The sequence below is a fragment of the Phycodurus eques genome, chromosome 6 (assembly GCF_024500275.1).
Source record: "Phycodurus eques isolate BA_2022a chromosome 6, UOR_Pequ_1.1, whole genome shotgun sequence".
NCBI classification, from domain to species: domain Eukaryota; kingdom Metazoa; phylum Chordata; class Actinopteri; order Syngnathiformes; family Syngnathidae; genus Phycodurus; species Phycodurus eques.
The window spans coordinates 23,974,685-23,987,184 of record NC_084530.1 but is presented as its reverse complement, the minus strand read 5'-3'; the positions used below and the strand labels follow the sequence as shown (position 1 = coordinate 23,987,184).

At 41.0% G+C, this 12,500-nt stretch overlaps 1 protein-coding gene across 1 annotated transcript in view; it reads left to right on the top strand.

Annotated features, from left to right (window-relative positions):
- The window catches only part of cntln (centlein, centrosomal protein), a 122,934-nt gene that overhangs the window by 43,425 nt on the left and 67,009 nt on the right, over nt 1-12,500 (top strand). The window contains exon 12 of the mRNA XM_061680679.1: nt 4,676-4,792. Within this exon, the coding sequence (XP_061536663.1) occupies nt 4,676-4,792 (117 nt within the window). The remainder of the gene's footprint in view (nt 1-4,675; nt 4,793-12,500) is intronic.

The window sequence follows — 12,500 nt, the reverse complement described above, 5'->3', positions numbered from 1 at the left end:
AAAAAAAAAAGCTAATTTTATTTTTGAATGTCACTGACATTTGCGTTTTTTGAGAAAACAAATCCCTGTATTTGTTTATCAACATTTTCACCAAAAAGTAGGCATAAAGTTGAATGGAAATCAACTTTGTATTGAAAACAAAATAAAGTTGTTGGTGGCCTAAAACCTTTGCTCAGCACTGTCAGCTTTGTTGTACAACTAACCAAAAGTAAAATTTCCAGTTATCCATTCACCATGTTGTTGAGTGACATTCTTCACCAGTGAGTTAACCAGTCCAATCCAACATTGAAGCACCACCCAATCACAAAGCAGGCATGGAATTTGTTGTCTCATTAGAATGCAGGCAATGTTCTGCCCACCATTCCCAGTGAAACCCCCCTGCTCGTCAACATTACCGACATATTTTTACAAAACGGCGTGGTCGAGAACGGGGAAAAGACAACTTCCTGTTTATATTAGAGATGGGAAAAAGTTTTTTAATCATACTGGGTGTGATGGAGGGGGTGCGCAAATAAAATTAAAGGTTATTAAAGCATCCGTACTCTGATCAAAGCGGCGCCCATAAACAGATTCCCCCTGAATCAGAGCAATTAGCCGTAGCGGTGTGGAAAAGTTCTCTCTGTTTCCCCCTGCTTAATAATGGAAACTAGGATACCGTAGGGGGGAAGCACTGAGGCCTGAAGACGATAGCTCTCTCATGGCTCCGTGTTCAACAACTTTTAGGAGCACTCCAAACAAATTAATATGTATAAAGCTTTACAGTGACTTAATAAAGCATCTTACACATTTCTTAAGAACGCACCTAAATTTCGCACTGAGGGGAGTTGAAACCACTGTTAAGATAGGGGAGGCCAAATTCACTGTGACTATAGAGTGAGATTATTTACTAAGTGGGCCCATACATGACGCACACAAATACTAAAATTTCAAGTGATCCAAATGACCTATGCTTACTGGCACATTAGCTGTAATGAAACATTTGCCATTACTCAGTAGCCGCCAACTCAGAGGCACCGGGGTTTAACTGGCATTAGTGTGGCATGACAGTGTCTGCATGGCCAATAATGGCTGCTCACCACCATTTTTTTTTTTTTTTTTTTTTTTTAATTGGCAAATAATGAAAATAGAAAAAATAAATTTCAGGGTCAAGCAGTTGCTATCATTTATTTATTTATTTATTTTTAACGACAATAACTGTCACAACCATTAATGCAGTGTAAAATGTACAAATCACTACCTTTTGATAATAATTGATAAAACAGTAAATGGTCAATAACCGGCTTGCTAGCTATCTGATTTCCAATGTACAGGTGCATCTCAATAAATTTGAAATTTGTGGAAACCTTAATTTTCAGTAGTTCAATTCAAAAAAGAAGAGAAAATCATATTATTGATTCACTACACACACAGTGAAATATTTCATATTTGTTTTATTTATATATTTTTTCATAACTGATCATTACATCTTACAGCTAACGAGAACCCCAAATTCCCCATTAAAAAAAGAGTCTTACAAAAGATATATTCAATGATATTAATATAGGGATCATTCTTGACTTCTCAGTGTGATAACATTTGGGGAAAAAAATACATTTTAGAGATTTTTAATATGATATGAGAGAGCTGTCATGTTCAACCTTCAGGAACTTGTTTTGGGAGAGCTCAAGCACCTAAAAAATTAATTAGGGCTGGATTGTTCAGATATGGATCATGAGAGCGTTCCCCCCGGACATATTGTAGACGTATTACAAAGTGTTAGTATTGTATGATCTCCAGGAAGACTAGCTTTTCTTACATTTTATGTCCCTTATTCCATCATGATTTATTTTTCTTTAAAAAAATAAAAAACAAATGTAGCAAGAATTATAGAGGAGAACAAAGTGTTATCTATTACGAATGACCACATTGGTACCCAAATCCCACAAATCCTAACAAAAAAAGTGTAGTATTTATGTAGAAATTAGGCAGGGATTGGCAGTTTTAACGAATACTATACTAATTCTATATCCTATGACTCTACATACAGTACATTATATTTCACTTTTTAAAGTGAACTACTGAAATCATTTTTTTTTTTACCATATTCTAATTTATTGAGATGCCCCAGTACATTCTTCTCCCCTTTCACGTTCTTCTCTTGTTGCGACTACACCCTTCTCTTGAAATAAGCACAGCTAAAAGCCAAAGAAAAAGCAAAACATGTCCTGAGTCCTTTGACGCTTGCTTATTTGAGCTCTTGTGACGAATGCTGGAGTCTCTCATGACAATTCAAATTTGGAGACCCCACCATCCACTTTCAGCACTTTGATTCGGTGAGAATGAGAAAGCCTAGTGTGTGTGTTGTGTGTGTGTGCGAGTGGTCGGGGGCCGCTTGCCAGGGCACAAAGACCGTTCTCCTTTTTCCAATCTGCAAATTCCTCCCTAAAAGCCATTTTAGTTTGCAAAGGAAAGGCTAATTGGAATTGAATACCTCAGGTAAAGACTGATTGGTGAGAGAGAATGTGAGTGTGTGTGTGTCTGTGTGTGCGTATGTGTGTGTGTGTGTGTGTGCGCATTTGAGTTTACTGGTAGAGCCAGCTACTGAAGAAAAAACACAGTGTCATTAAGTATTTATAAGTGAGGTGTCGACATTTGAACGTCCAAGCCACTACATTTTCAAGGCACACAGGGAATGCTCCGCTGCGTGGCCGCGCAAGGCAGGACCCTGGGCTTGAACGAAAATGCATAGGTGGTCAACATGATTTGCCACTAAAATGTCAAAGTCAAAACAACTCGTTTGAATATGGCAAAACCAGGCAGGATAACGAAAACAGAGTGTGACTAGGGGCCTCGTTAGTCCCATGCGAATTGCCCAAAGGCGGCAAGGTAATCTGCAGTACCAACCATTATTCCCATAGTGTAATACTCGCTTTTCATATGTATATCTCTGTGTTCCGTAAGCCTTGCCTATGTATAATGCAACAAATTAACTGGAACAGTTTGCCATTACACCTGCAGGATGTAAAAAGTTGTCTATATGGAGCTTTCGCTCTCTTTATAACTGTATAATAACGTCCACTATTCTGGGAAAACGTTGAACAAGATTTTGTCCAAAGGTGAATGCAATCCATTCCAGAATGGTGGTTGGCTCACAAATTGTTCTGTTTTCAAAACAAAGGGCTAATGTCACGGTACAGGCAGTATTTTAAGGAAGATTCTCACATTCCTGAGAGTAGAAGTGGCTTTTGGCTACTGTCAGGGGTCGCCACAGCGATTCACTCGCACGATTTGTTTATTGTACTATAAATGAGGGGTGGGCAAAGTATGGTTTACAGGCCACATAAGACCCACGCCGTTCTTTAATTTGGCCCACTGTGCATTTACATTTTCAAGAGACTTGTACTATGGTATAACATCATTTTGAGGAAATCAAAACCAAGACTCCCTTGGTCACACAGTTGTGTATCTGTAAATCAGCAGCCTATCACAACCGCACTCTTGGCCTTCACCTTTATTTGTACGTTCCACCCTATATTCTTTTTGCGTTATGCTCGACCATTTGCACTATTACAGCATTTTAGCTGTGGTATTTTTATAATTTTTTAGCTGAGAATATCCACATATTCTAACCAGTCGGCACGGTGGCGACTGGTTAGAGCGTCAGCCTCACAGTTCTGAGGACTCGGGTTCAATCCCCGGCCCCGCCTGTGTGGAGTTTGCATGTTCTCCCCGTGCCTGCGTGGGTTTTCTCCGGGCACTCCGGTTTCCTCTCACATCCCAAAAACATGCATTAATTGGAGACTCTAAATTGCCCGTAGGTGTGAATGTGAGTGCGGATGGTTGTTTGTTTCTATGTGCCCTGCGATTGGCTGGCAACCAGTTCAGGGTGTACCCCGCCTCCTGCCCGATGACAGCTGGGATTGGCTCCAGCACGCCCGCGACCCTAGTCAGGAGAAGCGGCTCAGAAAATGGATGGATGGATGGATATCCACATCCAGCCTGTATCCTCTCCACGAGGAGTGGATTCCAGAGAAAACATTTACGATATCCGGTGCTAAAATGAAGTAAAGTGAAGTGGCTATTTGACACCTGCAGTTGTTTGTTTACATTCAAAGTTCAGGCCCTGTAATGCGTGTTGTCTTGCACGCCTTTTTTATTTATTCCAAGCTCATGTACAATACAGCCCTTTGTTACAACTGCAGTGGTTTTTTAAGTACCCCATGAATAAAGTTGAGTTTTTACATTAGCAGCTCTTTGAAAAAATTAATGTATGTCATAATTGATATATAATTAATTTCTTTGCTCATATTGTGATGAGCAGACAGACCCTTTTCCGATTGCAATAAGTGCCATTGCCAGTTCTATGGATATCATCATACTTCCCCCTCTGTGGTGAAATCTCCAGCACAGAAAAAGCACACACAAAAAGTCATAAAACAGCAAAAAAGTTGTGGATTTAATCCTTTTAGAAGCGCTGACATCCTGTATATAGCACTCCTTAAGATGGCTCGAATCCCAAATTTGATTTGTCTTTTGAGGCATATTTCATCTTTGAATCTTCCACTATAGTTCATCCTGAAGCTCTTTATTGGAATTAAATGAATCATGGTATGCACAGGAATTTTAAATTCAGGGGGAAACTAAGGAGTCTATCCCCTAATCGAATGATTGCTTACCAAGTGTCTTTATACTTCAGGCCACATGGACGGATGGCACGTGCCGAGCCGTGGCAGCTGAGACAGGAGAACAGCGATGCCGTGTGGAACGAACTTGCCTACTTCAAAAACCTTACCCGGAAGGTCACACTTGAAAAGTAAGTCACTTTCCGAGTACTTGAAACACTTTTCTGTCTTATCTGCGCCGCTATGAGGATACTGTGGCACTTTTTTTTTTTTTTTTTTTTTTTTTTATATATAAATTCACTATGACCTTCCCGACTTCACAGCATCCCCTCAGTCCGTCACATCATTACCCAACAGCGGGGGTCAGAGTAAGATCATTACACCCTGCTCATTTGCGAAATTGGCCACCCAAATATTCACACTTGAAAGCGCAGCGGACACAAATGATGTGATCTCACCCAAGGGTGTTTTCACACCTATAGTTCACTTTATCCGTTACAAATCAGTTGATGACTAATGTAAAATTGCTGATTTCTTTTCAAACGCTAAAAATTTGTCAAGGGAATTTAGCCAATTCCCTGGGCTTGAGAAAATTATTCTTTATGGGGTGAAAAGAAGACTGCTTTCAAGTGACATGGTAGTCAAGTGTTAGGTTGCATCTGTTTACTGCAAAGGCAATTTCCGTTTTGCGTACATTTGGGTTACATTTCCGCTGTATGAACGGAACTCAGTCATAAATCAAAGACCCCTCCTGTACAGTTTTTTCAGTCATTTTTGCAAAAAACAGAGAATGGAGAGCATTTGCGTATTGTTGTCTGTTTGTGAAACAAAAAAAACAAACAAACAAAAAAAAAAAAGCAGTAGCAGTTATTGCACGATTGTCATCTTGTACAGTAAAGCAGTGGTTCCCAAACACTGTGTGAGATCATCAGGTGTGCCATGCGAAATTATCTAGTTTCACTAACTACAAATAATGTATCTTTGTTCATCCATCTATGGCAGCGTTGTATCCTGACAGACAGAACATTTAAATAAACTTCTACAAGATAGCAGAAGGTACAATTAACCTGTGTCTCCACCTGTTGCCATCCATAAAACAGAATGGCTTCCTGCGTGTATCTCAGCCATTTGTTCACTTAAATTGACCAAGAATTTACACTAAGTAAATGTGTTAGTAAATTGAGACGAGCTCATAATTATTTCTCAATATACACCTTTTGTGATGTTTATGTATGATGGTGTGCCATGATATATAGCATCAAACTTACTTTCAATATTTGGCTGTGTCTTCCGAAAATGGTAAATAACACATGCTTTCCGCTCTGGCCTTCATAAACATTTGAAATACACTTAAGTATTATTGTACTCTGTTCATTTTTCTTGGCTCCTTCTTCCTTAATGTCTTTTTATCGTGTAACCATTGTCTTTTTTGATCTAGAGAAGCCCTTGTAACTGCAACACTATCGGTGACCCTTCGTGACGCTCCACACAAAGCTTGGCCTAAAGCCATCGTCTTGGCTCCTCCCGCCTCCCCCGGCCTTCACCTTTCCTCACCTCCTCCATCCTCTCTCCTGTGCCTCTGCGCCTTCTTTCCTCTTCACTTTTCCGCCTCGCCTTTCCCGGTTGCCTCCCCCTGGCCCTCCGCAATGCTGCAGTGTAGGTTGAGGCCACAATTGTGGTACCCCCTAACGCCTCCCCTTCCCTCCGATGCTTCCCCTCTGCTCACACCCCTACCCTGTCCTCCTAATCCCAGCTGAGCTCATTATGATATAGCCCGGCTGCCTCTCTCCAAGCCTGAGCTGTCTGAGTAAATTACAGGCTAGTAGCCCTAGTGCCGCTGATGCTGCCTGTTAAGGGATGTCCATCCGCTAGCTTGCCTGCCTGGAACTGAGCAGTGCACTGGATGGCTCGGATGGAAATGGGGGTTAATGCTCCGCGGGGGGGCAGGGGGGGGGGGGGGGTGCAAACATACTACTTGCACGGTTCTTGAAACTGACCTGCAAGTGGAAAACACGAGGCATGACCAGCGGCTGGACTCTTTTCCTGACGGTGTAACTTGCCTGTCCTCAGGGCTAAGTTTTGATCCCACTCATGTGCCCCTAACCAGCTACACTTTTTTTTTTCTCATTACAGCCTCTCACTGGTCAGCCCAGTTACAACGTCAGGTCACATTTGATCACCAGAAACTTCTGGTTAGTGGGACAACACGTCATGGGCGTAGTCAAATACAGGGGGTCCTCGGTGTACGGCAAATGTACTAGTTTGTGCAGCATCGTTAAAAATACGTGGTAATGCGACACAAGAAGGCACGCTCTTTGGCTGCTAACATTAGCACACTAGTGATGACCATTTTAGGTTTAAAAAAAACACACAAAAAAACGCTGCCATTCAGCTCACTCATACATCATGTTATATGCACATTCCACATCTAATTGGGTCTTAGAAATCATTTACAGACGCTCCTCTGTCGTTTTTGGCAATGTTTTTCACAGGTCCAACAGTGCTGTCTGTCTGTAACAAATGTCCGTGAAGTAAACGGCGCAAATATGATTTTAGTCTTTTTTTATTTAATTATTTTGCGTTGACCAATGTTTATGGTTGACTCAGCACCCCCTTCAAAAGTTCAGCGTCAACTTGGTTTTGAGTTTTAACACGTTTCGCATGTTGTCACTATATGTTTACATGCTGACTGGAAGTTAACATACCAGCTTACACCAAAGGTGGAAGTGATGCGTGCATGGAGTCCATTTACTGGAAACCAGTCCAGGGTGTACACCACCAGGTGGGATGGGCTCCAGCTCACCAACGACCTAATGAGGATAAGTGGTATACAGTAGGAGGAAAAGCTATGCGAAACCTTTGACATTTCTTATATTTCTGCATGAATTGGTCAGAACTTTAAGAAATTCCAAAGATTTCACACATACTTTTTCTTCCTTCTGTAGGAAATGGATGCATGGATGTTTTATATGGCCTTGAAGTGTTTTTCATACAATCCATACTTTAATTATTATTTTACTTCTGCCTTAGTGTAGGTTAGTGATAGACTACGGCACGTTCCTACTTAGGTACTAAATCATGTTCCGTCACTGCCATACGAACGAAACCCCGTTGTACATCACTCACGTAAGATTTTAAGTCACATCTGTCTTTGCAAAAGTAGATTCATCCTAAATCACTAACAGCCCAATTTTTAGGAAGTATAACTCGTGGGGCAAATCGTCACAGCTTGCTCCACCGTTGACCGTGTGATGATGATTACGCTTGTGAAGGTTATGCTGTGCAAGTGTCGGGCAATAATGTACTAATTGCTAATTAACTCCCACTAGTTGAGAATTTAGGACCAAATGAAGACCCATTTAAAAGCTTTAGATGCCAGTGGTGTTCATCAGTACATTTGTCTTTTCGGTTTTATAGCCTTCTTTGTCATGAGACTGTGCACAGATGTTCCCGATCACTTCTTCCGCAAACAACGCCTGTAAAACACCTTCCAGAGGTCCAAAATGACTCTTTGGCTCTGTGAGTACAGCTGGGTTAACTCCTGCACAATGGGCACCTCACAGTGCTAAGAGGTTAGCTCCTCCTGTAATATTTGCACCATAATTTAAGGTTGAGTGAGAAGGTGAAAAATGTGGTTTGATTGACTTTGACACTTACCCGCAACTAATGTGTATTAAATAAAATATTTTGACTGCAGAAACTTTTCCCCGCAACGAGGACCATTGTGTGTTTGAAGAGCTCAAAGTGTTGTAAATTTAGTACCAATGTAATTAACCTGCCCCTAAAAGATTTGAATTGGCGCAACAATCAGTAAGTGTGTACTGGTACACCAGCACTGTCTCTATCCAGTACAACAAATTAAATAATGCTCAATAATTTTCATAGTGGTACCGTATTGCAAACGAGAGGTAATTAATCGATAAATCTGTCATTAAGGATTCTGGCGATTGTGTAAAATTGAGTTTTGATTAGTTTGTTGATTCACTTCCAAGTACGGTCAACTATCATTCTGTTGTTTTCTTGTTTCAAAGAACTTGTTCAAACGAGCAATAGGTTGTTTCGAACAGTATCTTCTAGATTCTAGTTAATTGATGTTTTGTAATGTTGACCCTGGAACAGATTATTTCTATTTTTGTTCTTGACAGTGGGAAGACTGATTATCACAGTATATCGATTAATCAATGCATCACAATATTCCCCCCAGTCCTCTGAATCAATTCACCTCCTGGCCAATGGGGGGCGCTTTGCATATATATTCGAATCGTATGGCCCGAGGCAGCATTCGACCAAAGAACAGCAAAACGGTGACTAAAGCAAGCAGCAGCGAGATGAAGCCAGCGCCTTCAACTTTAAAATCTGACGTTTAGGGTATATTTGGATTCCTGTGTAATTACGTAACATAGAAAAGAGACAAAAGTAAGGTATTTTGTAACATACCACATAGCTTCACATGGGGATGAAAATAAATATTCAAAACTGTCATCAGGTACTCTGTTTGTGTATTTCCACTGCTGACTGAATCAATTCAAAGCAAAGCATTTAAATCACGTTCGAATCACAACACAAAGGATAGAAATCAAATTGAATCACAACCTAAAGAATTGAAATTTCATCAAATTGTGAGGTTCTTCGCAATACCCAGCCCTATGATCCATTAACAACTTGCGGTCAAAAGGCCTATTTTTGTCAAATTATACAACAAACGGTGCTGCTTTTTTGATTGAGATGTCCTCGTGGTTGACTGGTAAGAAAGTAGGAGTGTGGGCTCGAAAAACCCGCAGTGGGATCCTTTTATCTGCCTCATTATGCGCCTTTCTCCACTCTGTGTCCGCGCTTGTTAATTGTTGTAAAAGGTTTGTTGGTAAAAAGAGGCAGGCATTATTTAGGCCTCATAAGTAGAGTAAACACATGCAATGCGCCCTCAGACTTAAGATGCTGCACTCAGACAACATCAAAGCATAAATTAGCCAGCGTTTACTGGCGGGGGAAAAAAAAGCCTTTGAGATCATTTGGATGGCAGCAGCAGTAGCAGCAGCGGTGTGCGATCCTATACACGGTGACCATTACAGACATGAACCTCCCCAGTGAGCGACGTTGACTCTAATTAAGTTTAATAAAGTTTACCACCATGTTCCTCATCTTTCTGCTCATTTCGTCTTGATTTGCTAAAAGGTAATACAAGTAATGAGTGTCTTTTGCCCCCACCCACACCCGGACCCCAGGCAGAGTTGGAGGAGGGACATATTTTGCTCACACAAACAGAATGTTTTATGCATGTTTTTAAATCAGTCTACTCAGGATTTTCCCCTTCATTAATTATTTGGGAAATTAATTATTTTGAAGGGGAAAATTTGCTTTGCACTTTGTAATTATAATGCATGCTTCAGTGTTGCCATCTGGTCTTAGCCTCTCTCAAAGTAAAAATTAATTAGAACATAAATAATGCACTTATTTCTATGAAATTCAGAAATATAATTCACGACCAGGAAAAATGATTGTCTATCCCCAGAGTTAAATATTGATTTGTTTTATGAAACGTACAGATATCATCAACAAGCATATGCATTCTAATAGTGGAACTATGCTTTTTGAGACGTATGAGCCTCTTTCACTCAGACATCTCACAAAATTGTCATAACAGAAGATCCAGAATTGTCCTTGTGCCTTGTGTACAAAACAGTGAGCTATAGTGCATCCTGCAGTCAGATTCGGAGATACATGATGACGTGACACATGAAATTGTTGTTGTGATGGTGACAATTGTTTTCAGAACAACAGTGGGGAAGAAGTGAATGTCAGGTGTTTAACTTCACACCGCTGTCTCGCCATTGTGAAATACTCTTACGCCCGCGTGGCATCCCGCCTCTATGTCTCTGATACTACCTCTGAAGATTAGAAATTACCAGACCGACACTGTCCCTCAAATCCGTGTTAGTGCCGTTTATGAAGAAAAGCATTACACAAGAAAAGATGGAAAATGCTGATTTTTACAGGCATTGTGAAAAGGGGCTTTACATTCCCCTCATCTAAAATACAGCACCAGGCTATGAACTACCCATTTCAGCCGCTCGAGACCCTCCAAGAACAAGGAGCCCTCGAGCTCAAGTTTCACTACAGGGGTTTCCCCCAACAGCCCTCAAAATAAGATTATTTTTCCGATAATGGAAATGCCAGAGGTCCTTCCAATTTATTTCCGTGATTCCTTGTGAATTCTTATGTTCTGAGCAAGAGCAGTTTCGTCTTGCGGGCGCAAGCACAATGGCTGGGAAGGATGCAGCTGTGTTGGACACCCTTGTGGATCGAGACTAGCGGTGTGTGCTTGGTGCAGCTTGGGCAGACCTGGGATGAAATGACATGGAGGGTATTGCTCTGGGCAAAGGTTCTTGCACTCCACAAGAGAGAGATTGTTTTAAAAATGGGGCCAAAAGAGCAGCTTGAAACACAGACTGCTAGTGTCGACCACAGCAGCAAGCATCCAGTATCATCTGTCTGATTTCCCCAGAAATCTGTTTTTGCTTATACAGTTTGCGATTGTTGTTGGCGTTTGCCATAATGGTACAGTAGGAGACCAAATCCTTACTTCAATTTTTTGCCTTCAAAGGGTGTATTCTTACCGCATGACAGCTGTGTACGAAGTCAATGACAAGACAGCAAATTCACACATGAAACTCACTTCTCCCACCAAGTGGATAACCGCGCACACACAGTTGTGGCAATTTTTGGCTTCCCTTGGTTTGGTTGTTAAAAGGAAGGCAAGATGTTCTCTTTCTGCTCTGATGTGGCAATTTTTTATTTTTTTTCCTCAGGATCTCCGTGTGAAAGAATATCAAGGATATAAAAGTACAGTGACCAAGAAAGGTCGCAACAGCTGCAAATTTCACAACGCAATGACATTAAACTACAACGGAAGTGACCGTGGGAATTTCTGACTTGTATAATTCGTCCGAGTAATCAGGGACTCCTATTGCCGACAGACCAAGTGACTAAGTCGGGAAGTTGCAAATGCTTGAATGAACGAAAATAAATTAAAATATTGATAATTTATGAGCGGCACTGTGGCCGACTGGTTACCCTCCCTCACAGTTCTGAGGATCCGGGTTCAATCCCTGGCCCCGCCTGTGTGTAGTTTGCATGTTCTCCCCGTGCCTGCGTGGGTTTTCTCCGGGCACTCCGGTTTCCTCCCACATCCCAAAAACATGCATTAATTGGAGACTCTAAAATTTGCCCGTGGGTGTGACTGTGAGTGCGAATGGTTGTTTGTTTGTATGTGCCCTGCGATTGGCTGACAACCAGTTCAGGGTGTACCCCACCTCCTGCCCGATGACAGCTGGGATAGGCTCCAGCATGCCTGCGACCCTAGTGAGGAGAAGCTACTCAGAAAATGGATGGATGGATGGATAATTTATGAGAATCCGAAAGTGACGTCGATCACTGCTACAAAACAATACCTTCCTTTTGCTTAATTTTCCAACTTTGTTCGTTAAAACTTCCCGCCAGTTATTTTTTTTCTCAACATAGTCTAGCATTACAGTTTAATAAATGTTACGCAAGGAAATATCAAAATTCAAAAACTGAGCAGACAGAACATGTACAGAACAGCACATATAACAGGATAATGAAAAATAAATAAAAGTCAAAGGTCTAATCAGAAAACAAAACATATCATCGTACACAGTCAGGGCTTGTCTGGTTTTGACCCATTTCAATGATGTTTTTTTAAGTTCTTCATTCATATAAACTAAAAACTCACATTTAGTCACATTTAATTAATCTGTATCTGTCTATCATTTCTGTCCCCTTTTTATTTTGTATTCCATAGTTGATGTCTTTGTATCCCAGTTTGGGTGATTTGTTGTCCTTTTCAGATATCGACATTTTAATATAAGTACAATGAAAAGA